General features: G+C 43.4%; 1 protein-coding gene across 1 annotated transcript in view; it reads right to left on the bottom strand.

The window, feature by feature from the left end:
* The window catches only part of LOC129323939 (meprin A subunit alpha-like), a 29,696-nt gene extending 9,164 nt beyond the window's left edge, over nt 1-20,532 (bottom strand). Inside the window, exons 1-10 of the mRNA XM_054970814.1 lie at nt 20,508-20,532; nt 19,017-19,064; nt 16,826-16,866; nt 16,645-16,720; nt 14,811-14,928; nt 10,058-10,233; nt 7,608-7,829; nt 5,956-6,102; nt 3,093-3,308; nt 739-1,212 (exon numbers count right to left, since the gene is read on the bottom strand). Of these exons, the coding sequence (XP_054826789.1) occupies nt 739-1,212; nt 3,093-3,308; nt 5,956-6,102; nt 7,608-7,829; nt 10,058-10,233; nt 14,811-14,928; nt 16,645-16,720; nt 16,826-16,866; nt 19,017-19,064; nt 20,508-20,532 (1,543 nt within the window). The remainder of the gene's footprint in view (nt 1-738; nt 1,213-3,092; nt 3,309-5,955; nt 6,103-7,607; nt 7,830-10,057; nt 10,234-14,810; nt 14,929-16,644; nt 16,721-16,825; nt 16,867-19,016; nt 19,065-20,507) is intronic.
* Nucleotides 20,533-25,412: the final 4,880 nt, after the last annotated feature.

Here is a 25,412-nt window from a genome sequence, read left to right as displayed (position 1 = left end):
CCTGAGCCTGTTCGCGGGGAGGGCGGAATAGAAATATAATGAAATAAATAATTTTTTGACAAAAATGTTGTTATTGGTAGGATCTGAAATCTTTGTGTAGCTTTTTAAAAAAACTTTTTTAAGCTGTTGGGAGAGCATTTTGTTGGAATGTACAATGGACGGATGGAGACACACCAAGAATGTTTTACACAGGTTTTTTTTTCTCCCATGGAGACAGCACTACATTGACCTCCTAGCATCTTCTGTGTGCTCAATTCTGAGATATGCTTCTTGAATTGTGTACTTTAGCTGCTCAGGAAGGAAAATTTGGGTCATCAGTGGCTGATTCCGCACACATTGGATAATGCACTTTCAATGCACTTTATCAATCGTTTGAGGTGGATTCTTTGTTCCGCGCACACAAAAATCCATTCCAAATGATCTATAAAGAGGAAGGGAAGTGGATTATCCAACATGTGTGGAATCACTCCTTGTTCACAGAGAGAAGCGCACTTTTTACCTCATTTTCAGACTTGCTTCCTCCGCTCAGAGACGATGTATGTATGTATGTATGTGAGTGTCATCAAGGCAAGTGAGGAGCAGAGGTGGTTTACCATTGCCTTCCTCTGCAGAGCAACCTCCATTTTTCTTGGTGGTCTTCCACCCAAGTGCCAACCAGGGTTAACCCTGCTTAGCTTCCCAGATCTGATGAGATCAAGCTATCCCCTGCCACCTTCCCACCGTTCAGAGACTACATACCTTTAAGAAAGTGACTCTCATCTGTTGTGAAGCTCCTTTCTATGGACAGTCGCTTCCTGACATCAGAATGTTGGTCTAGTACGGTGATGGTCGCCTGTCTGTTCAGAGCCGGCCATTCAAGAACACCATCGTTCTCTCCACTGGTCAAGTGGAGAGAAATGTGGACGTAGTTTTCAGAGTCTGAACCATCCAAGACTCTGGGGGTGAGAGTGAGACAGTGAGCATAGCCTTCAGGGCTATAAAAACGAGGACTTATCATGGAGGATTCCACGGCAGCAGTGTCAAGGAGATGAGAGAAGTTATGGATCAGCCACACTGCATTTGGGCACTGAGTTTCGCTGAGAGTGAGGTCATCGATGAGAATCCCTCCAGATGACTGATCGGGGTCTCCTTTTTGCCCTTGGAAGAGATACCTGAACTCTTGTTGAGCTTTTAGGGGTACATGGGCAATTTTCCAGTTCTTGTCACTTACTCCTAAAAAAGGAAAGGCAGATACCATGATTTGTACGTGTGGCCTCTGTTTCCATAGCCTATTTCAGACATTCTATATTTAATATTTCATTTATATGCCACCCTTCAGGATAACTTAACCTCCACTCAGAGCAGTTTACAAAGTATGTTATTATTATCCCCACAACAATCATCCTGTGAGGTGGGTGGGGCTGAGAGAGCTCTGGAAGAGCTGTGACTGACCCAAGGTCACCCAGCTGGCTTCAAGTGGAGAAGCGGGGAATGTGTTTACTGAGCAGGGATGGAGGCATGGCCTGGTGGCAGAACATCTGTTGTGCATGCAGAAGGCCCCAGGTTCGAACCCTGGCATTTCCAGTTAGAAGACTCAGGTAGTAGATAAGACTGGCCTCCACCTGAGACCCTGTAGAGGCACAGGTTTTGATAGACTAATGGTCCAAAGCAGCTTCAGAGGGTTATTGATCGATCCATGTTTTTGGTGTGATACAGTGACGTCCTTTGTTCAGGGGTGCTCTTGGGCCTATAGGAGAAACAGGTTCAGTGCTGTGTATAAAATCCCTGTCCCCTTCTGTATTCAGCTCATATATTACATTGCCTCATAAACTCAGCCCTGTAAATTTAGCCTTGCAGACGCATGATGTGGTACCTTCCAGGAACATTCTAGCTGACTTTGAAGATAATTTAGAAACTTCAACTGGCGTAAAATGCAATTGGTCTTGATTGGAAAATGTGTGATTATTTATTTATTTATTTATTTATTTAATTCGATTTATACCCCGCCCTCCCCACAGATGGGCTCAGGGCGGCTGAGAGTGTATAAGAAAATGACAACTGCTTAAGGAGAGAACTGGAGGGGGAAATGTGCATGTTAGTGATGTTTGATGAGAGAAACAAGAAATAGGTGTTGATACGCACATGCTAGAAGTTTCCAAGCCAGGATGGGAGAGCTGGAGTGTTTGATACTAAAGGAGAACGTAGATATAATGAGCATTTCAGAAATCGAGTGGAATGGAGAAAATTAGTGGAATATGGTTATCCTGGAATATCAGTTCTATAGAAAAGACAGATAAATCTTTCTCTGGGGCAGTGTTGGTCTGTGCATGAAAGACACAGAGTCCAATAAACTAGAAAATGTGAAAGCTTAAGAGGAAAAAACTCAGATTTACTAGGGGTGGAAATAGCAGGCCAATCTACCCGACTAGATTGCTGAGGGAAAGTGAACAAAGAATATGTTGCAGTAATGCGTAACTTCAACTACTCTCACATTGGCTACCTAAATGCGTATTCAGGTCATCATGACAAGGAGGCAAAGTTCCTGAATACTATAAACGAGCGTGCCTTCAAGCAGTTAGTGATGGAGCTGAGCAGAGAGATGCCAACCCTAAACTGATGCTCAGACCTTGGGCAAGATGTGAGCATTTTTTAACCAGATGGGAATGGAGAGCAGCATTTTGTGTGTGTGTGTGTGTGTGTGTGTGTGTCTGAACATCAGTTGTGGGGGACAATAAAAATGTGAAGCTTTGACCTATGTCATTTTGGACTTCTTCCAAGGATATCTGGTGGGTTACTATAGGAAACAGGATGTTGGAGGTAGGAGCTTTCTAAGAGTGCGCATGGTGAAAGAGACTCGTGTGGAATTCATTGGACACATTTTCTACAGATTTTTTTTCCTGCGAGGAGGCTGAAGGTCTTTCACTGGAGGAAAAACCACCATAGCAGCAGCTCTAAAATAAGGAAAGCCTTCAAGGCTCTTAGAGGCCCAAATCATATAAAACTTTGCACTGTTTCTAAATCTGTGTGTGTGTGTGTGTGTGTGTTTGTGAGAGACAGCGAGAAAGAGAGAGAGAGAGATAGAGAGAGATTTCCAGGCAATTTTTCAGAACAACCTTGAAAAGTTTGAACTTTAACCAGCCTACGAACAGTTCCTGAGCCATCGTCCTTCATAACCCAGATGACAAGCCTATCCTTGGGGCTTCCGGTCATTCTGAAGAAGAACTGGAGACACTGCTGCGTCCTCCGTGGGCGCAGAATACGAGATTTCAAGACCGCGGTTTCTCCCGCCTTCCCAAAGCTGGTGTTGAAGAACATGAAGTAGCCACCATCTGGGGAGAAGATCGGGGACATCTCTCCTTAATCTTAAATTAGTGCAACTAAAGTAACGGCATGCATCAGTCTTGCTGGTTTATGAGAAAATACGGGCTTGGATCCTGCCACTCTGCTCTGCAAAGTCTGAAACCTACCTCCAGCCCCAAGAGCCACGCTCTGGCAGAAGGACCCTCTTTCACCAGGGTAAGGCTTCAGTCTTGGCTAAGTGGAGTCATAAGATACTATCTGCTGTCTTGCTTTTTTTTAATTTTTTTTTTGTTAGTTGCAAATTTGCAATACATAATTATATACAAATATGAAACGAGAAAAAAGAACCGATTAGAACATACCGGTCAGCACTCAAAAACTTACAACTTCTAAGAGTATTACAGAACAGATTTAATACAACTTATGCACAGGCTTGAAAACTGAGTCACCCGAAGGAAGAGTATCCTTGTATTAATACTCTAACAACTCGTATAAGGATTTATCTTTTCTTATTCCATCAATAGCGTTTAATTTCTCTATATATGCTGTCTTGCTTTTACCCCCTTAATAATACTGTGAATGGTTTATATATCAGGGACTCTCAAGTTCTGACAAAGTGAGAACCTAAGGGCGCTGTCCTCCTCCCAAAAGAGGTCTGAGAATCATTGTTCTATGAGAGGAAGATATAAATCTCAACAGAGCGTTCTTAGAACAATTCCTCTGCACTGAACTAGTTGACTCCTCTATATTTTTAACGTAGACATACAACATAAATCTGCTTCAATTGTCAGGCCGTTAATGGTTATTTATATCACAGCCTCAGTTGCTGACAAAAAGGCATATTTACTTCAGAAACACTTATCAGTTTTTATTAGCAACTTTCCTTGTACTTATCAATGGAAATCAATTTAGCCTATATAATATGCCATCACTTTTTTAAATTAGACTCCTGTGGAAGTTATAACACATGGTCTTTGTCCTCTCTTACAGCCCTGACAGGGTCCACAGATCATACCGGGTATTGCTGAAAGATCACAGGTTTGGTAGCTTTAATATTAACATCTGTACTCAAGGATGAGTCAAGGAACACCAAGCACAGAGATAAGAAAACTATGAATCAACAAAAACATCTTGTCCAGCCCTAACTGTCGAATTAACCTTTCTATGAAATGAAAAATTTAAACCTTCCACTATGGGTTATTCGAAAGGAGAGGAAGAAAAAAATGTTATTTTGGCTCCAATAGACATTGCCTTTAGTTTATGCATTTAAAATGTTATTTTGGGGTCCAAAAAAACTTGTGCAAACCAAATAATTGTGTTTATTTAAAAATTCTGTTTAACTTGTTCCGTTTTTGAAGCTGAGACTCCTTGCAGTGAATGTAGTTAAACTTTATGGAAAAGAAGACCATCGCTCAGTTTGGTCAGCTATCAAGCAAACAGTGGAATTTGGCTAGTTGCACGTTTTTCACTTACATTTTATGCTGTTCTTCAGAATTAGTGTTGCTCATACTTCAATTCAGGGTCAGTTGAATAATGTCAGTCTAAGGAGGTCTTTCCACCCACCCGGTTTATTTATCCCAGTTGTGGCTGATTAACAGTGAATCCTAAGAAGAGTTACTCTAGTCTAATCCCATTGATTTCAATGAGCTTAGACGGGAGTAACTCTGCTTAGAATTTCACTGCAAGGTGGCTTCCATGTGTCACTGGATATTGCACTATGGTTGAGCTAAAGTAATAATTCCCTCCTGACCAGGGCTTTTTTTCTGGGAAAAGAGGTGGTGGAACTCAGTGGGTTGCCCTCGGAGAAAATGGTCACATGGCTGGTGGCCCCACCCCCTGATCTCCAGACAGAGGGGAGTTGAGATCGCCCTCCGCGCCATGTGGCGCAGAGGGCAATCTCAACTCCCCTCTGTCTGGAGATCAGGGGACGGGGCCGCCAGCCATGTGACCATTTTCAAGAGGTTCCGGAACTCCGTTCCACTGCGTTCCCGCTGAAAAAAAGCCCTGCCCCTGACCTGGGTGGCTTAGGGTAGCCCAATTTTGTCTGATGTCAGAAGCTAAACAGGGTCAACCCTGGTTATTACTTGGATGGGAGACGACCATGGAAGTAATCAGAAGCAAACAGTGGCAGACCAACTCTGAATGTTTCTTGCCTTCAAAACCCGGGGTGGGGGGGTGTCACGATAAGCCGGCTGTGACTTGATGGCACTTTATACACATACACACAAAATAATTTCCAACTAGACTGGCTTTTTACATAGGTAAATTCTGATGTGAACGATGGCTAGAGTGCAAGGACTGTGAAATGATGTGTGAATGCAGTCCAATAAAAGAGCTCAACCTAAATGGCAACGGGGGGCATCATGGGATTGGAAGGCCAACCTGCTCCCAGCCACCTGGGCAGCAACAGCATCATAAAACCAAGGCCATTTTCACATGTCTTTAAAATAGCCTGATACTCACGGAAAGCTGCTAGCTTCCTTGTGCGATTTTTAACACCGACCATGATGATGGCGCTTTTGTGACTGTCTGCCTCCATTTTGTAAACGTCCTATTTTAAAGACATGTGAAAACAGCCCAAGCCTTGTTCATTGCATAGCCCCATCCCGGGGTCTACTTTGGGGTCACACCAGAGTGTGACATAAGTCAGGAACTGGCTCTCAAGACCAAAGTTACCTTCACACTTTCCGCTGAGCGTATTATCATGATCCTTAAAGATGTTCTTTTGGTGAATCCATTCAGCATTGCCTCTTGTATCCTGAATCAGGCCGCAGATATCAGCTGACTCAAAATCACATTGGTCCAAAAGCATGGCTGGTCTTGCTGGGGGGGAAAAGAATGCCACATAAGAGGAAAGAATCCAAGAGACTTTGCCACAATACTGCTGTAGCATGGTGGCTAGATAGAGATCAGGAAGTCCTGAGAATGAGTCTCACTTCAGCCACAAAGTCACTCCAAGGTCTCTCTCAAGCTATTGTCTCAGCCTTGGTCCCATCGCCTGCAAGATGTGGATAATAATGTTTACCCATCTAGCAGATTAGGGTAGGGAAAGCAGGGCTTTTTTTCAGCTGGAACGCAGTGGAATGGAGTTCCGGAACCTCTTGAAAATGGTCACATGGCTGGTGGCCCCACCCCCTGATCTCCAGACAGAGGGGAGTTGAGATTGCCCTCTGCGCCACCAAGTGGTGGTGCGGAGGGCAATCTAAACTCCCCTCTGTCTGGAGATCAGGGGGCGGGGCCACCAGCCATGTGACCATTTTCTCCAAGGGCAACCCACTGAGTTCCACCACCTCTTTTCTCAGAATATAAGCCCTTGTGGAAAGGGAAGACCAAGGTTCAAATACCCATTCAACCATGATAGAAAATGGGAGACTTTGAGTTAGTATCTCTCTGCCTGATCATACTCACAGGTTGTTGTGATGATAAAACAGAAGAAAACCATGTGTACTGTTCTGAGGAAGGAAGGGCCAAGAATGGGATCGATGATGAACATTTGGAAGGGCCAAGAATGGGATAGATAATGAATATTTGGCTCATTCACAATGGCTTGTCCTCAGTCTGATTCCAAAATAGAAAAGAGTCCAATAGCACCTTTAAGACTAACCAGCTGTACTGTAGCATAAGCTTTCGAGAACCACAGTTCTCTTCGTCAGATGCATCTCAGTCCACAGTCTGATTCCACACTTTCTTATCATACTTTTTTTTTTTTGCTGTCAAATCACAGCTGAAATATGGTTACCCTGGAGAGTTTTCAAGGCATGATCCAGAAGAGTTAGCCATGTTAGTCTGTAGTTGCCAAACAGTAGAGTCCAGTAGCACCTTTAAGACTAACCAACTTTACTGTAGCATAAGTTTTTGAGAACCACAGCTCTCTTTGTTAGAGGCATAGCAAGCTTGAAAGCTTATGCTGCAATAAAGTTGGTTAGTCTTAAAGGTGCTACTGGACTCTTTACTATTTTTCAAGGCAAGAGACATTCAGAGGTAGCTTGCCATTGCCTGCCTCTGTGTAGCCACCCCTGCCTACCTTAGTGGTCTCCCGTTCAAATACTAACCAGGGTCAGCTCTGCTTAGCTCCCAAGATCTGATAAGACTGGATGAGCCTAGGCCATCCAAGTCAAGGGACTATTAAATAGGAATAGACTGCACAAAAACTCATTCCTCGTTTACCTTTTTAATAAAAAGTGATTTATTATTCAAACAGTGTTTTATCTGTGTCTCGTCTGCAAATTTAAGGTCACCCTCTCATTCTGCATTGGGCAGGGGGTTGGACCAGAAGGTCTGTATGGCCCCTTCCAATTCTGTAATTCTGTGATTCTGTATGAACTTACTGCAGTTATACATCCGGTTGAGTCGTTTGAGATCAGTACTGCTGAAATCCAGGCGTTGGCCAATAATGCTGTTGAATTCATGTATGTTGGCGGTAACTGTTGGTAAACTCCTATTTTTGGAAAACGAGAATGGACCATAGTGCATAATGGACTCATAATCATAGGGAGTATTCAGGTCTGTGAGGAGGTCACGGCCATATTTCTGGAAGTTGGGTGTTTGATCTGTTGGAGAAACAAACAGTTACTTCCTCTAGAAGTGTCTGCAGTGATTGCAAAGGGATTCCCGTCCAAGTGAGTCCCGCAGCACAACTGGATTCTGAACGAGGCCCTCTATGGAGGAAACTTCAGAGGACAATTTAAAAAATCTTTCTTCAGCACCCTTGCCTGTCTTTTCTGGAGCATGCTGAGATGGTTAATCTCGCAAGAATGGTGGGATTCTAACTCAAGGAGACAGGCAGCCCTGTCTCCTTAAGTTAGGAGGTCACTGCACTCAATCTGCCCTAATCCAGACATAGAGCGAGTGTACAAAATCTCTTTATTTAAAATATTTATACCCAACTTACCTGGGCAAACTCAAAGTCAAACATAAGCATCGCAGATATTGGGGAACAAGCTAAAATGGATTTTGTTATGGTTAGGGCTTTTTTTCTGGGAAAAGAGGGGGTGGAACTCAGTGGGTAGCCCTTGGAGAAAATGGTCACATGGCTGGTGGCCCCGCCCCCTGATCTCTAGACAGAGGGGAGTTTAGATTGCCCTCCGCACTGCTGGAGCGGTGCAGAGGGCAATCTCAACTCCCCTCTGTCTGGAGATCAGGGGGCGGGGCCACCAGTCATGTGACCATTTTCAAGAGGTTCTGGAACTCCGTTCCACTGCATTCCAGCTGGGGAAAAAAGCCCTGGTTATGATACATGCAACCTAGAATGCTTAAAAATCAGGTAACAAGTTCAGAGGCTGTATGGTTTTATGAGCCATTTCACATGATCTTAGTGTTCCCCACTCCCCCCGTTCATGCCCTATTCAGAGGTTCTTTCAGACCACTTGGCAATTGTGTGTCATCAGGGGGACTGCAGGTATAATATTCTCCTACTACACACAGTTGGCAGGCTCCCAAAAGATATGGGGAAGTAGAAAAGAGCAAGAGTCCAGTAGCTCCTATATGGTTAACAAAATTTGTGGTAGGGTATGAGCTTTCATGAGTCACACAGCTCACAGCTCTGAAGAAGTGAGCTGAAGAAGTGAGCTGTGACTCATGAAAGCTCATACCCTACCACAAATTTTGTTAGTCTTATAGGTGGTACTGGACTCATGCTCTTTTCTATTGCTACAGACCGATAAACATGGCTCCCCATGTAGTATATAGAGAAGTGTTAACTCTTCCCTTGCTCACAATATGGCCCTGATCTGAATTGGAGTCCTGTATGGTTGCAATTGAAAGGATATTTTTTAATGTTCGGAGCTCCAGTTTTATTGTCATTGGCAGGTCAAAGCACGTGTGTAAATCAGGCTTTAGACGATCTTGTGGAATTGAAGTAATTAATAAATGATCAGTTTGGACAGCTGACTAGAGGTGGGTACGATCCAAACACCTTGGGTGTTTTCTCCCAGCTGGTGACTGCTTTGCTGCTCTGTGGTTGGAAGGAAGCCCTGCTGATCAAGGAAAGCTGGGCTTCCATTCGGGTTTCCAGGGCAACAGAAGGAGGGCAAACAGAAGGAGGGCTCGCTTGCCAGGGGAATAGATTGCTGGTGCCTGAGTGTCTGGATCCCTGATCTGAGCCCAATCGCCCCAATCCGGGCCCCTCTCGATCGCTGGATCATTGGCCGTGGACGATCACGATCCGCTGATTCACGATCGCGCAATCGCCATTATTGTGGGTTTTTTTCGATCGTAATGCGGATCGTGCCCATCTCTACAGCTGACTACAGGGAATCACCTTCAGTAGGTTCCAAATGCTTTTCAGTCCACCAGTCATGGTTTTATGAGCTATTTCACATGATCTTAGCATTCCCCACTCTCCATGTTCATGCACAAAGGTGCTGTCAAAGAATAATTTTTCAATCATATCTTCGATAGCATGTCTTTAAAGCCTGAATTCTCCCTAGAAGCTAAAATGACAGAAATAAGGCTATCATTCATGAGAAAACAAAACTCTCTGGAAAAGTCATGCTAGGAAAAGTAGAAGGCAAAAGGAAAAGAGGCAGAGCTCAATAAAAGAACCTATGTCCTCCAGTTTGTAAGATCTGAGCATGTCTGTTAACAATAGGACGTTCTGAAGGTTTTTCATTTATATGGTTGCCATAGGTTGGAGGCGACCTGATTGGCACAAAGCACACAAACATTTTCCTCAGAGTATCCATGTTTATAGAAGTATCAAAAGGGGTATATGTAAGGATTTCATCTTTCTTCAAGAGAAAAGGCAAGTCAGCTGCAATTTATGAGATGGAAAACCAACCTGGAAGGATGTGATCCCACCAAATTGTGACATAATCATCTCGGTCTGTCCTTGCCTGCTCGTGGTAGAATCCCAGAGCATGTAAGATTTCATGGGACACGATGCCTTTGTTATCACATCCTCGACCGACAGAAAGGTTTTGGCCCGTCTTCATATCGCCCAGTGAGGACCAACACCTGAAAAACAGAAACACGAAGAATGGGGCTTAATCAAGATAACTCAGTGGTTAGTCTGTTCATCCACATTCGAGGGATTGATTAACTAGCAACATCTAGAAGAAAATTTAATTTCAAACAAATCAGTACAGTTTTGTGGTAATTGTATTCTGTCAGTAACATTGTAGTGCTGACTAGGAGTGCGTGTAATGAAAAAAACAAGCCCAAAATACACACAGAAATCCCTGGTTTGGCTCATTAACATGGCTTCTGGAACAGTAGAACAAATTCAAGACTATAACAACTCTCCCCTGCCAAAAACTTTGTGTGCCGTTTTGATTCTTGCCAGTGCAGTGGCCACACATGCAGGCCCGGCAGTGGTGGGCCATCGAGCAGCATCTTGTCTTCCTTAACAGCAAGCCAGTCTGCACTCATCATGCAACCGATTGTATTTAAAAGGGAGAGACAGAGCCCTTCGCAATAACTGTGTTGGCAAGAAGGGGATGTGCATGGGGCACATGAGTACAATTTTTCTTCAGCGCTTCCTGGGCAATGCCATTGGCCCTGAGCGGCTCACAGGGATCGAACTGCAAAAGGTTTGCCTTGTGCCAGGGAGGGGAGCAGCACACGGCATGGTGTTGTCGGTGCCAGTGCCACCATTCCTTTCTGTGCATTTTTATGCACAATGGAAGGAAAGGCAGGCAATATCCGTGTGGTCATGGGTTTCGGGAGGGAAGGGTCTGCTCCAGCCTTCATCCCCAGCTGCCCCAGAGGCTCAAGTTATACAGATTAGGGTGAAAATTAAAAAGAAAAATTATTAAAGGAGAGCTGCACTGAGGAGGTCCCAGGTGTCCGGAGCTGGTTGATGGCCATTCAGTGGCTGTCTGCTGCTGCTTCTCTTCGCTTAGGTGCCGTATCCTCCAAAGACAGCAGGTCAAGGAGCAGCAGGAGGAATTTGTCCAGAAAGCCTTCTGTCTTTGGGGACTTTTCTGATTAAAACTGTTAACCCAGCATTAAATGACGTGGAGGTAGCAAATGACGTGGAGGTAGCAAGCGTGCGCATTACATACTCACACACGCATGCTCGCCACATCATTCCAGAACACTATTTGACGTGGAAACACTGATCTAGTCAGATTGTTTATTTTCAGGCACATCAATGGGATTCTCTTGTTCAGCTCTGCCCTTCAAGTTCTCATCTTTGTTTTCATTCAGCTCTGGGTGAACAGTTTTAGTCAGAAAGGGAGACTGGCAGCCAGCAACCTGTCCAGTTTGGTGTAGTGGTTAAGAGCACGGGACTCTAATCTGGAGAACCAGGTTTGATTCCCCACTCCTCCACTTTAAGCCAGCTAGGTGACCTTGGCTCTGTCACAGTTCTATCAGAGCTCTCTCAGCCTCACCCACCTCACTGAGTGATTGTTGTGAGGATAATAATAACGCACTTTGTAAACCACTCTGAGTGGGCATTAAGTTGTCCTGAAGGGTGGTATATAAATTGAATGTTGTTGTTGTTGTTGTCGTCATCTTCATCATCCAGTCTCCCAATTTAACTAGTAAAAAATAGGGGGGGAAGAGGGCCATGTTTTCCCCCTCGACTTCCCTTCCCATGAAGGGAAAACCAACAACTAGCCATTCCTTTCCGTGCACTTCTACACAAAATACAAGGCCAGGCCAGCGGGTATAAACAGGGGGTCCCAGTCTGCTAAAAAGCAGATTAGGGTGAGGAAAATTTGCCCCTCATACTGGAAATGAAACTACAAGGCACTGGGAAATATGGCATCACAGCAGGACTCGCAAGTAATAATTTATTGGCTTCGTCATCAAAGCAGGAATTTAATCCGTAATCTAGACACACAGCCTGAGATGTGGCTGCAAATTGCAAGTCTCCTTTCCAAAATGTCAGCAGGCAGTTACCCAAAGATCCTTGTTTTATTCTGTACCACTCAAGACTCTTTGGATTTTATCCTCTGTTGTAATGCAGTTTGTCTGCCTAAATAGAAAGTGTGTTTCCACTTAGAGCTAAACTACAAGAGAAAAATGACACGAGGACGCTCACATGAAGGGAGTCGCGATGTTAGTCGGGAAGCCAAGTTTTAAAAGACAGATCAGAAGGCTCTGTCAATTTCCCCTCTCTATAGAGCTAGCAAAGATTGCTCCCCAGAGAGTTTATTTCCTCTTTGCCAACTACAAGGGGAGGTGAAACTGACAGAGCCTTCAGAAGGCAAAGAGGAAATTAGCAAACCCTCTGAGGAGTGATCTTTGCTGGTTCTATAGAAAATTGACAACTGCCTCTATCACTTGCATAAATCTAGAACATCATTTAGGGAGGGCAAGGGGAAGTCTCCCCCTCTTTCCTCATGTTTCAGGCTACATTCAACCACAACTAAGGCTGTGAATGTTAATGTCTTCCAACATACCCACCCACATTTTAATGTTCAATATATCCCAGAGCAGTCCCTTGGCCTGGTTTTGAATCATCTCTCCTCTCCGCTGACATATCTTTGCCTCTATCCACAAAAAATTTGAAATGGGAACTGTGTTATCATGTTTGTGGGAAGAGGCTCTCCTGGACAACTTCAGTTTCAGATTGTTTTGTTTAGAAAGTCAGGGAGAAAGGAAAGCGCGTGTAGTGAAAAGCAAGCCCCTGCCCAGGGATGCTATGATACCCACCGGTGTGTTTCCTGGTGCCCTGCACATTCCTCAGAAACTAAAACCAAATAGTCTCTCTCTGCCAAAGCAAAGCACTCTGGAGCTAGAGGTTCTTTAGAAGAACACACGAGGCATCTCCTGTAAGTCTGTAGACTCAACAGGGTTAGGAAGCTTTGCTCTTGCTGTTTTGTTTAGTTGATAAGGTGGCACAATGTGTGTGCATAAAGCACATACAGGCCCATTGCAAGCCCATGGGGACTTTGCAAACAGAAGCCCTCCTTGTGCATACACCAGGGGCTTCTAACGCGGTACCCGTGGGCACCATGGCTCCCACCAGCACCTCACCTGGCACGTACCAAGTGTTTTCAGAAAGCAGGAGCATCCAGCGGGGGCTCTTGCCCCACACAGTTTTTGATTGGCCGTTGAAAATCGGATTGGCTATACAGATAAAAATAACATTGCTTTGCCAGCAGCTGTTGCCAGAGTTGGATTTATTCTCTCTCTTTTCCCTCTCAGTATATTTTTGTATATTACTCCTCTTCTTCCTCTCTCTCTCTCTCCATCTACCTCACATATCAGCCATTTTGTGGTTGTGCTCACTGTCCTGTGTCAGAATTAGAGATGGGCATGAATTGAATTACGACCCCCAAAAACGCATAAACCAGGCCGGTTCATGGTTCACAAACCAGTGGTTTGTGGAAGCTTGTTTCCACAAACTTCCACAAACTGGTCTACTGGTTCGTTTGGGTCGTATTAAAGGGGCAGTTTAAATGGCCATTTCCCCAGGGAAATGGCCATATAAACTTTTCCTGCCGCTTGCAAGCGGCAGGGCCCTTTAAACTATCAGCTGGCAGGGAATCCCCCCCTGCCGACTGCCAGCTGATAGTTTAAAGGGACCTGCTACTTGCAAGGCAGGAAAGGGCCCTTTAAACTGTCAAATGTCCCTTTCTCTGCTGCTGCTAAGTGGCCAGAAAGGGGCATTTAAACCCCATGAACCACGAACCATGAACTGGTTCATAAACTTGCCCCAGTTCGTGCCAGTTCGTGGTTCCTGGTTCATGAAAACTCACAAACCACGAACTTCATGGTTTGGTTTTTTTTGTGGTTCGTGCCCATCCCAAGTCAGAATTCCAAAGGTACCCACAGGCTCAAAAAGCTTGGGAACCTCTGACATATAACAACAACAACAATTGCAATTGCAATTATATACTGCTGTTCTAGATGGATTAGTGCCTCACCCAGAGTGGTGAACAAGTTAGTATTATTATTATCTCCACAATAAAGCTGGAGAACTGGGCCTGAGAGGAGTGGCTGACCCAAGGCTCATGGCAGTAGTGGGATTCGAACCAGTAGAGTGCTGATTCACAGCCAAATCACTTATCCACTGTGCTACAGCAGCTCTCATATGACTATCAGTCATATTGACTGGAATAAAAACAACAACAACAAATGAGACTAGGGAAACCTATTTCCAGGTAAAATCTCCCCAATGGTACTGAACAAGAAGACAAAAAATATTCAGAAAGCAAGAAGAAAGATAAAGGGTGGTGAAACTTTCCTAACTTGTGCTATTCCTTATGTGATCTAACCTGAATGCTAGAAGCTAGTGAAACATCAATGGCCTTATTAATACAGTCTTCAACCATCTCGGCAGAAAAGACTGGAGCTTGGATCTACTAGAAATTTCCACCGATAGAAGCGGTTCCTAGAACGGAGTATAATTTTTTCACATTTCCCCTCCTACTACAGCCCAAAATACCACCCCCAGTGCTGCTCCTGGAGAACAGGGTCCACCCAGGAACACCATATGGGGGGAAATGGTGAAACTTGCTCCACCCCATTTCTGTCTACACAAATCTGAAACTGGATCCAACATGCCTCATCCAAATATTTATGGAAGAAAAGGTGTCTTCATTGTGTAAGTTGGCTCATGCATGTCCTTTACTTACCCGTCAGACTTCTGAAATACTATAAATGAGCTCTCTCCTTCGTAAGGTTTAAATTGCACACACGACTTTAAGCTGAATCCTTCAAACGCTTTAAGAATCACCCCTTTGGCATTTAGATCTAAAAATACGATTCACAACATTTATTTTTAGCATTCACCTTAAACGTTTGTATTTCTAAAGCCTGAATATAACACGCAAAGTAGGGGTGTGCATTCTGGTATACCCAAATAGAAATTATGGTTGTTTCCACCATATGGTTCACCCTTGGAACTGTGGTGGCTTTTCCCCAAGCATCGGCAAGTTATCGTTTGCCAAATATACGCATATTGTTTTGTTACCACGTTTTCTGCATCTTTACTGGGAGCGCATTGCTCTGGTGTTTTCTTTCATTGTGGGTTTATGTTGTGGGTTTTTTGCACTTCCTATTCCTCTCAACCTCTGCCCAGTTCTTTCCCCAAAGCTCTTTCCCTTCCTTCTTCACATTTCTGTTCACCCATGGAAGCTTGCTTACAACAAGAGCTGCATACAATTGCGTATGAGCAAAGTAAACAAAAAAATTTAAAAGGGGAATGGGCACTTTTAGGCTATGGCAACGAAAGTGCCCAACCTCCCCTCCAAAACTGCTTTTGTTTTTTGGACTGTTTGGAGACACATTGAAAGGTAAGCACTTGTGGGGACTGCGTGTGGAGGATGAGTTTTTGGAGTGACTCAGCGAAACACAAACCTAAGGTGGAAAAAAGGCGGGAATGACGGGCTGTGTAGAAACGGCCTAGACCTGAAATTGATTTGGATTGACTGGGGGACACCTGAAATGACCTAAAATATTTCCAAAATTCCAGGAGTAACAAAAATCTATCTCCCAGAACTTTGGGAGTGTTTGGGGGTTGAGGGAGGTGTGAAAATGAGGCAGGAAAGAGAGGAAACTGGCCTCAGAAACAAGAGTTAGCATCTCGAGGGGAGAGTTGCTGACTAAAATCTGGTGGTCAGGTAGATCTGGCCTCCACCTGTGTCCCTTTACAATATAGCTGCCGCTGGATTTACCATGCCGGCATTGTGCCCACTGAGGAAGAGGTGTGATGTCTCATCTGGTCATACCGACATCAATTTAAAATAAATCTTTCTCCCGCTGGCTGTTGGAGGCTGGAGGGATGGGGGAGATCTCAAATCCCCGTTGAGCATATGGCACCCCAGAATTGCTTGCAGGCCTCACCCCCATCCCCATATCCCTGTTCCGTAGGAGTTCATTGGAGGGGGTGTTCATGATCATGAGTGACTCGAAATGCCGTAAGTTGGGTTGGATTCATAGAAACGCAAGTGGTGCTTCACTCATACGAACAAGCCATTCCACCCACTTGCTGGCTTTTCCACTCTTGAGGGTTGGAGAGGTCCCTTAGATCCCCAAGTTTCAAACTCTGTGATCCTTACCCGTTGCATTCTGGGACAGTCTTACCTTATCACTTTGATCAACGGGATTGCTCAGAGCAAGCCATGGCCATTGGGAATGTATGCAGACTTGCACAACTTCCATTCATGACGTCTACAGGACTTGCATAGGTGAAGTTAATTGAATCATACAGTTCTAGAAGCCCCATTAAACTGAATGGGAGTTGAGGGAAAACACAGCTCCTCCTCTCCATTTAATTCAATGGAATTTACACAGGGGGAGATCCTGACTAGTGTTCTTGGGTGTCAGCACTTCTGGTTCCCAGCTCTCTTCTCTTCCTTACACTTACAATACATTTTTCTCTCCATATATCCAAATGCTATGCTTAAATCATAAAAAAGAATCAGGTTTGACTTCAACAGAACTGCAGTAACGGCAGCTTTCTTTTACCAAGGTTGTTATCCAGAACGAATGGGATGGGAAGTTTCCAGCGGAGATTCTTGTCTTTTATTGCACTACGTTTTTTCTGTTGAAAATGGGAAAAGATCGAGATTAGAGTATTTATCCTTTGGAACCTAAAAAGGGTCACGTTCATTATGAATAAAATGCATGAGGTTCACAAATGACTCACGGGTAGTAAAATATCTCCTTCAAAGAGGTTCAAGCCAGCAGCTGGAAAGAAGGCAATGGAGAAGAAAAGGGTTTAAATCGAAATGCAAAACAGGTTTTGCTTTGGTTGTGTGTGTGCCTCTGACCTTCTCTCCTTTTATAATAGGGTATTATTATTTATTGTATCTTTTATTTTCTGCTTAAAAAAATAAAGATAGAGTCATGTTGTCAAAGTTTTTTCTTTTGCAAAAGACTTCAATGAGTGAAAAAAAAATGTGTTGATGACCTACAAAAAATGCTTGACCAAAGGTCATCGTAATTGTTTTGTACAACATCACTTTTTCGATTTTTGTATGACATCACTTGCAGAAGTGACATCCAGTGATTCCACACACGTTGGATAATGCACTTCCAATCCTCTTTATAGATCATTTGGAATGGATTTTTTTGTGTGCAGAACAAAAAATCCACCTCAAATGATTGATAAAGTGCATTGAAAGTGCATTATCCAACGTGTGTGGAATCAGCCATTGTTGCACTTTCCATAGGAATGCTACCATGGGGCAGATCCTTTAGAATTGGTCCGTATGGGGCCAAATTCGCCCCCCACAAAACGCAGGAACACTCCTGTGTGAAGCACGTTGACGTCACTTCTGGAAATGATGTTGCACCCCACCAGAAGCATACCTGCAGTGCACTTATCCAGGTTGCCTGCTAGTGGGAAAATGGGTCAAATCCCCAGGACTTTGCCGACTACCAGTGGGCACCAGGGAACTCTACTTATAAGATTGCCAGGTCAAGCTTGGCAACCAGCAGAAGGGTTGAGTTGTAGGGACCATGGAGGTACAACCCAGAAGTGGCAATGGCGCTCTAGGAATGACCACCACTCTATGGTATAACTCTATGGCAATTCCTAGAGCTACCATTGTCACTTACAGGTTGTACCCTGACAAGCCAGCAACTAGGCCAGAGCCTTTATTGGAAAAAAAAGATTGAATCCCAAAGAGTTTTCCTGCCGTAAGAGATGGTAATCCTACTTATGAAAGCAGAAGTAAAAAGTTCAAGGCTTTTCAGAAAGATCTTAGTTGGTAGGCTGGACCATTTGTTGAATTCTATCAAGAATATTGCTGTGGATATTTAAACACTGATTTCAACAACATTTATCATATAACACAAAAATGAAAAATACAGTTTTTGAAACCATGCATGGCCCATTTTGCAAAGCTCCAATAAATGGACCATAAACACACAACGTTTCAGCCACCTATGGTCAAAAACGGAATATCTAAAAAGCCCCTGGGCAAAATGCAGTATTGCTACCAAGGTCACCGGGAATAGAGTTGGTTTCTTTGATCTTTAGTTAATAACCATCAAAATAATAAAAGGGGGAAGGATGAAAATACACTGTAAGCAGCTTATTTCCCAGAAGGAATTTTTAGCCCAGGTTGCAGCTTTGGGGGCCGTGATCTCAAGGAAGAAACCAGCTCATTTTACCTTCAACTCTTTTTACCCTCAGTTTTAATATATTCGCTCAAGATTGTGCTAAAATTTCTTTGCTGTGTCTTCCTTTTTTATAGGATTTTGTAGGAATTGTAAAAGCTACCGATGGTATTCTAGACCGTTAGAAGAAAATGCACTGAATTTATTGGATAATCTGGAAAAAAAAAAACCCTCTTTACACTTTTTTTTTTTTTGCCAAAATGAAAAATCACCCCCACCCAAATGCTCTTATTCAGATTGTGGAAAGTTTACTCAGTTGCAAACTTCAAAAAAGTCATAGAACTGCACATATCATGCCAATAGATCAAGATGGGTAGCCGTGTTAGTCTGTGGCTGATTCCGCACACGTTGGATAATGCACTTTCAATGCACATTAACAATCGTTTGAGGTGGATTTTTTGTTCCGCACACACAAAAACCCGTTCCAAATGATCTATAAAGAGGATTGGAAGTGCATTATCCAATGTGTGCGGAATCACTCTGTATGTAGCAGCAGAAAAGAGTGTCTGGTAGCATCTATAAGTATAACAACATTTGTGCAGGATATGAGCTTTCTGAAGAAGTGAGCTCATGAAAGCTCATACCCTACCACAAATTTTGTTAGTCTTCTTAGGTACTATTGGACTCTTGCACATATCATGCAGTTTCATTCTAAAACCACAACATTGATTTCTCAATGCACTGCATCTTTGAAAATCCTAAAGGCAACATACCTGCATTTATTTCTGGAATATCTTTTCCCAGTTCATCAGAATCAGCATCTAACCAATGCAAATAAAAAAGAAAAATGTTCAGCTTCCTGTCCAGGAGTTCAGGCCTTCTCCATCCTCAGCTCCCGTTGAAAGAAAAAAGTGAATTTTTGTTAGGATCACTTTGGTATATCCTTACCATCTTCCCCAAATGAGTGCCTAACCTAAAAAGAGAGAAAAATCCGTATTATGGCAGGCAATCACAGACAGGAACGCTGAATTAGCACAGCTGAATGAGACTTACTGAAAATGAGGTGCAATGTGCAAAAACCAGAGTGAGGCTGAAGAACTGGATGATTGGATTTAAAGCCATGTCTGTGCCGATGAAGATCAGCCTGCGTATCTCTCACAGCCAATTTACAAAAGAACTTGGAAGTTATTCTCAAGGGAGATACCTGGAGGGTTTTTTTTTTTTTTGGTCCTGTGGGTGTTACCAAAATTACAAACGGTACATTCTCAGGCAATAGCATTGATTTAAGTTCACCTGTATAACTATCTAAGACTGTTATGCTTCTCTGCCCAGTTACGGGAACCAGTTCCTGATGTTATACAAGTAGACATATTTCACAGTTAGTATTCATCCTCAAGAGGCAACAGAAAGAAACACTTTATGGCTCAATCTTCTAAAAATGGATTGAAAAATCTGTTTTGTTGTCCCTTCTATTCTTCCCCTCCCAGCTTAATTAATTTTCTTCTTGTTCTCTCTTTGGTTCTCTTGAGATATTCATTAGAGGTGTGCAAAATGAAACTAGTGAGCCAGAAATTCAAATGGAAATCACTGTTTCATTCGGTTAAAACAGATTCTGGAACGGTGAACCAAATCCGGGAAACCGAGTTATAAGCTGGTGTGTTTAGTTTCAGTTCATACCTCGCAGCAGCAGCAGTGGGGCCGCATGGCAGCATCTTATTTTCCTCAATGGCATTCACCAGTCGGACTCTAAGGAGAGAGAGCCCTTATGTTATTAATTAAATCTGTTGGCAGGAAGGGGGAATGTGCACAATGCACACGAGAGCATTCTTTCCCCCTGTCGCTACCCAGGCAATGACATTGTCTCCCTGCCAATTGGTCCTTGCAAGGGGACACCCCTCCCCTCTCCGCCTAGCAGTTTTGGAAACATTTGTAAGGGGGAATATGCAGACTACATAGGTTGTAATTGGACAGACACTTCTGTTAGTGGTCAGACTTGCCCTCATGATATTAAGAAGGCTTATGAATAAGGCAATATCATAAGCGCCCCCACCCCTGTATGTGTTTTAAACACAGACAAGCTGCCTGGCTAGGCAGGAGATGGAAAAGTATTGGAATGTGAGCACTGAGGTAGGACTAGCTCTCAGCCTCATATCCCGGATATGTGCAAAACCATAGAACAATGGAGGTCTCCAAGAGTACTTGAATTAATCTACACACCCTTCCAATCCCCTCCTTATCCACTTTCCTATTATAGCCTCACTCACCCAGCCATTGTGGGTCATCAGTCATCTTTTTACACCTGTAGTTCCTCTCAGGAGGGCACAATCAAACCTTCCCAGTTTAATTGTCCCACCCCAGAGACAGTGTCTCAATTCTTTGTCTCATCCCGGAGACAACCATTAAGTCATTGTTTTTAGTCAAAAGGTGTAGTACTGCCCCACGATATGTTCCACACATTCAGCATGTGTACTTTGAACCCTCTCATATATCCTTGGACTGCATTTCTGAGCCCCCTCTCCCTCGTCTTGCTGCAAAATGCTAGTCACTGAAGCTGCTCTTCCTTGGAAGCCCTCTATCTTCTGGAATTGGTAATTATAACTTTCCTCCCTGTTTTTCTAGTTAGCCCTGTGTTTGTGCTATATATTTTGTGTGCAATTTATCTTTATTATTTTAAATAAAAACTCTTTTTTGATTGAACACCTGCTTCTTCATTGAAAGAGTTCCCTAGAGGAAGGGATCCTCGTATACATAGGTGTAAAAGATCCCTATGTTACCCTTCCTCTAGCAGCTTCACCTTGTTGCTAATTCTTCCAATTCACAAGGTGACCTCATAGGATAACACTTCCCTGGAAGTAAGCATTATTGAATAACATGGATCTTTCATTTGAGTCGACCTGTTTAGGGGCGTGCATCTCGGTTTGCTTTTAGGAAACATAGCACTGAAGGTAATCATTTATTGGCACTATGGAAAAAGAAAAAAAGTAAATATAAAACAAGGTTTGTTTTTTATGCTTCCCCTTCCACCACACATCTCTTTGTCAGCCAGTTTCTGACCATAGTGTGCGCCCGCCAACACTCACCTTCTTCGGGATATTATGTGTCCATTGTTGTACATTAATCTTGGTTACTGAAATCTTGTAAGTAGCAGGGCTAGCAAGGCCTTGGTATCCATCCTAAATCAATCGCTGACATTTTCCCTCAGAAACTAAAGGTGGTGGTTATTCATCCATTACTGGGAGAAAAAAATTACTAGAGAAAAACATTGCAACCAATCCTCTTAGAGGCTTTAATCTGCCCTTCTGGACAGGACAATTGAGAGAGTGGTGGCAAAGCAACTCCAGGCCTTCCTAGATGGCACACTTGCCTTAGACCCCTTTCAACTGGGTTTCAGATCAGGCTATGTTACAGAGACAATAGTAGCTATAGTCAATGATCTTTGAGTCTAGACAGGGGTCATGCTTTTTTGTTGTCATTGGCTCTATCAGCAGTTTTGATATGATGGTCTATGTCATCCTATTGAGACATCTGGAGGCACAAATAGGTAATCAAGGGATGTGCTCTGGTTTAAATAATTCTTTATGAACTGGATTCAGGTGGTTGCTTTCAGACACCAATTGTCAGTGGGAATTGTCTTGTGGGGTTTCACAAGGCTCAGTTTTATCTCTCATGCTATTCAATTTCTCTAGAGCCCTTGGGAGAGATCTATCATGCTTCTGAAGTTGAGTGCCATCAATTTGCTGACAACACCAAGCTCTACGTTCCTTTGTCTAGTGTGCCTGATGCAAGTATAGCTATCCTGAGCCATTGCCTAGTTGCTTTGGTTAAATGAAAAAAAATGAGCAAGTTGATCCTAAAACCTGACAAAACAGAGAAAGCTGGGGTCTTCAAGGCTAGTGCACTTTCCACATTTGATGGGGTTTGGTTGACCCTTGCTGTCTCAATCAAGAGCCTAGATATTATACTAGACCCAGCATTAACTGCAGGAGAAGCAAGTTAATCTTACTATTACAAATTGCTTTTTTCCACCTTTAATTAGCATGGAAGATGGCTCCCTACCTGAGCAATCTAGGCACATGGACCCATGCCAGAGTAACCTTGAGCCTCTGCCCTTGAAGACAACTCGAAAACATTGGCTAGTGTAGAACGCTATGGCTTGTTTACTATTGAGAGCTAGGTGGAGTATGCACATCACACCTATCCTGCAGTCACTTCATTGGTTACTGAGTAGTTCCGGAGCTCAAATCCAGTTACTGATTATTACTTACAAAGCCCCTCATGGCCTAGGATTCATTTATCTACAGGGCTGCCTCTCTTGATATCTACCACAGAGATAGCTTCGTGCATCTGAGCAAAGTCTCCTGAGCAAAGTCCCCTGCAAAAGAGTAAAACTAAAGCAGTTCATATCCGTGCTTTGTCTGTTGTGGTTATCACATAATGGAACTGTAGGACTGTGAGGCCTGGCCTAGCAAAAACCAGGGGTCCAAAGGAGGCTGGGACGTGGCAGTGTCGTCAGCCATGGCATGTCGTCACATCCAGGAAAAACCTGGAAATGATGCCACACTTCTGTCAGTACTTCAGTGCTTCTCAAACTGTGAAATCCAGTTTATGTGACAAATTGTACTGTTTCTATCTCGTTGCTCTTTAAGCTATTTAATCCAATTTTTTGCATTGTTCATTGTCTGTATTATACTGTCTTTTGTATTGTCTTTTATATTTATGTAAGTTGTCTAGAGTCGCAAGGAGCAAGAAGGATGAGGTGGAATAAGTAAATAAATTCCCACTCTTTTATTTGGATTTCTTTCTTTCTTTGGGATTTAATCACCAAATAAGACTTTCCTATGGCGAAGGATTGGTTGCAGTCACCAACATATTTCCTTCCTTAAGCATCTGGCATTGCATGAGACATAAATAGTGTGGATCAGATAGAGGTCTGTGTGCAGGGAGGCTCAATTCACACACACAGACACACACACACACACATTTTTATCAAGGGAAAGAACTGCAAAAATCAGCATTCTACAGGAGACACTTGCATCACACTAAGTAGATCCATGACATAGGGGAGATATGCCCAAGAGAGAAATATTTTCTAACCAAGTACATGTATGAACTAGTCCTGTTGGACCTCATAACCAATAACCAAATCAGAGCCACTAATTTCAAATACTGATTTGTATTTTTACCCTGCTCTTCAGCCAAATGAGTTCCCAAAGCCATTTACATGGATCAGAAAAGAGTAAAAAGGTCAATTAAAAATATAATTTAAAGAGGCTCCATAACAAATTTCTGCCTCATGCGGATGAAGGTGGATAGCTGGAGCTGCATCTGAGCACAATGGAAGTTTGCTTGGCTGCTACTTCGTCTCCCTCAGGTCCTGGACCTCTTAGTTGGAGATGCATCCAGGCACATTAGCAGGGCTTTTTTTCCGGGGAAAGAGGTGGTGGAACTCAGTGGGTTGCCCTTGGAGAAAATGGTCACATGGCTGGTGGCCCCGCCCCCTGATCTCCAGACAGAGGGGAGTTGAGATTGCCCTTCGCGCTGCCAAGCAGCGTGTAGGGCAATCTCAACTCCCCTCTGTCTGGAGATCAGGGGGCGGGGCCACCAGCTATGTGACCATTTTCAAGAGGTTCTGGAACTCCGTTCCACCATGTTCCTGCTGAAAAAAACCCCTGCACGTTAGACATAATTGCATGAGATATCCAAAGACTGCCAGCTCAGAATTTAACATCTACTAGGAAATGCTACGTTTTTCTTTTCCTATGTGTGTAGCTGGGCTGAAGTGAGCCTGAAATACTAGTAAGTTTCCACAAACTGATATTTGCATTTATCACTTAAGGGCACAGTAAGCACTGGAAGGAAACATTATGTCCTAAGACATCTCTTAGATTAGATCTGAACTCCTGGCCCATTTTTGATATCAGGAATACTAGTTGTCCCATGAAATTTTATTATCACTAGACATGTGGGCAGAGAGCTTTTTTGAAGATGCCTTTTCCCTTAGCAACGGAGAAAGGAACGAACAGTGAGAAGAATCCTTTGAAGTGAGCTTGTAAGAAAATTTTGAGAACTTCAGCAGGGCTATATCAACTTATGTGTTCTGTACTGACGTTAAGCTGGGGTCCTATTCTGGTTTGCATATATTCAGAACTAGTTTCCTAAAAAACTTCTCATTTGCTCCTCTGTACCACTAATTGAACACAGTACTCTGAGGATTGGTAATTCAAAGTTAATTATATAAACAAATACATTGGATTGGACCCAAGGCTCATTTTCTTCAAGAGTAAAGCACTTTTGCCAATTGAAGAGGGACAGTTTTTGCCAGTTTCTCTTCATACTGCCTATAATCCTTTGATTCCCCCCCCTTCCCGACCTTCCCCCCGAGTGCTACCCCTGAAAGGCTGTGGATAATTTTATAAAAGTAGGCATTCTGCTCAAACAGCCACTGAAGTTGGAGTAAGATTCTTTAAACTGGAGAAGGACTTCAAACATGAGCTGAAGGGGAAGATGGGGTATGAACGTTTTAATGGATGAATGAATAAGTAAAGAAACTTTTGCTCAGTAGAGTAATACGATAGAGGTAGTGTCTAACTCATCTTGTTTAAATTTCATAGCTGGGTATGATATGAGACAGCTCTAGCATGGATGGCTCAAACTAGCCCAAACTCATCAGACCTTGGAAGCTAAGAATGGTTGATCCTGGTTAGTTCTTGGATGGGAGACCACCAAATAAGGCTATTTAAGCAGTAGCAAACCACCTCTGAAGTCTCTTGCCTTGAAAACCCTATGGGGTTGCCATAAGTCATCTTTAACGTAACTGCACTTTCCACTACCATGACACAAGATGAGATCATTGTTTGATTTCTTTTAGACAGACCCCATCCTTTATGTGATGTTGTACCCCTATAATCTCTCTCTATCTGCTCTCCATAATGGAGATTGAGACCTTGGATAAAGGTATAAGCTGTGTCAGTCTCTTGGGGGGGGGGGGTTCAGTTAGGATTTGGGGGTTCAGGGTAGTGAAAGATTAGGGTTGCTAGCCTCAATTTGGGCCTGGAGATCTCCAGGTATTACAACTGATATCAAGACTACAGAGATCAGTTTCCCTGGAGAGACTGGCTGCTCTGAAGGGTGGGCTCTATTGCATTATACTCTGCTGAGGCCCCTCCCCT

Source organism: Eublepharis macularius, chromosome 1, assembly GCF_028583425.1.
Source record: "Eublepharis macularius isolate TG4126 chromosome 1, MPM_Emac_v1.0, whole genome shotgun sequence".
NCBI classification, from domain to species: Eukaryota; Metazoa; Chordata; class Lepidosauria; order Squamata; family Eublepharidae; genus Eublepharis; species Eublepharis macularius.
The sequence above is the reverse complement of the archived record's forward strand: the minus strand, read 5'-3'. Positions and strand labels throughout refer to the sequence as shown.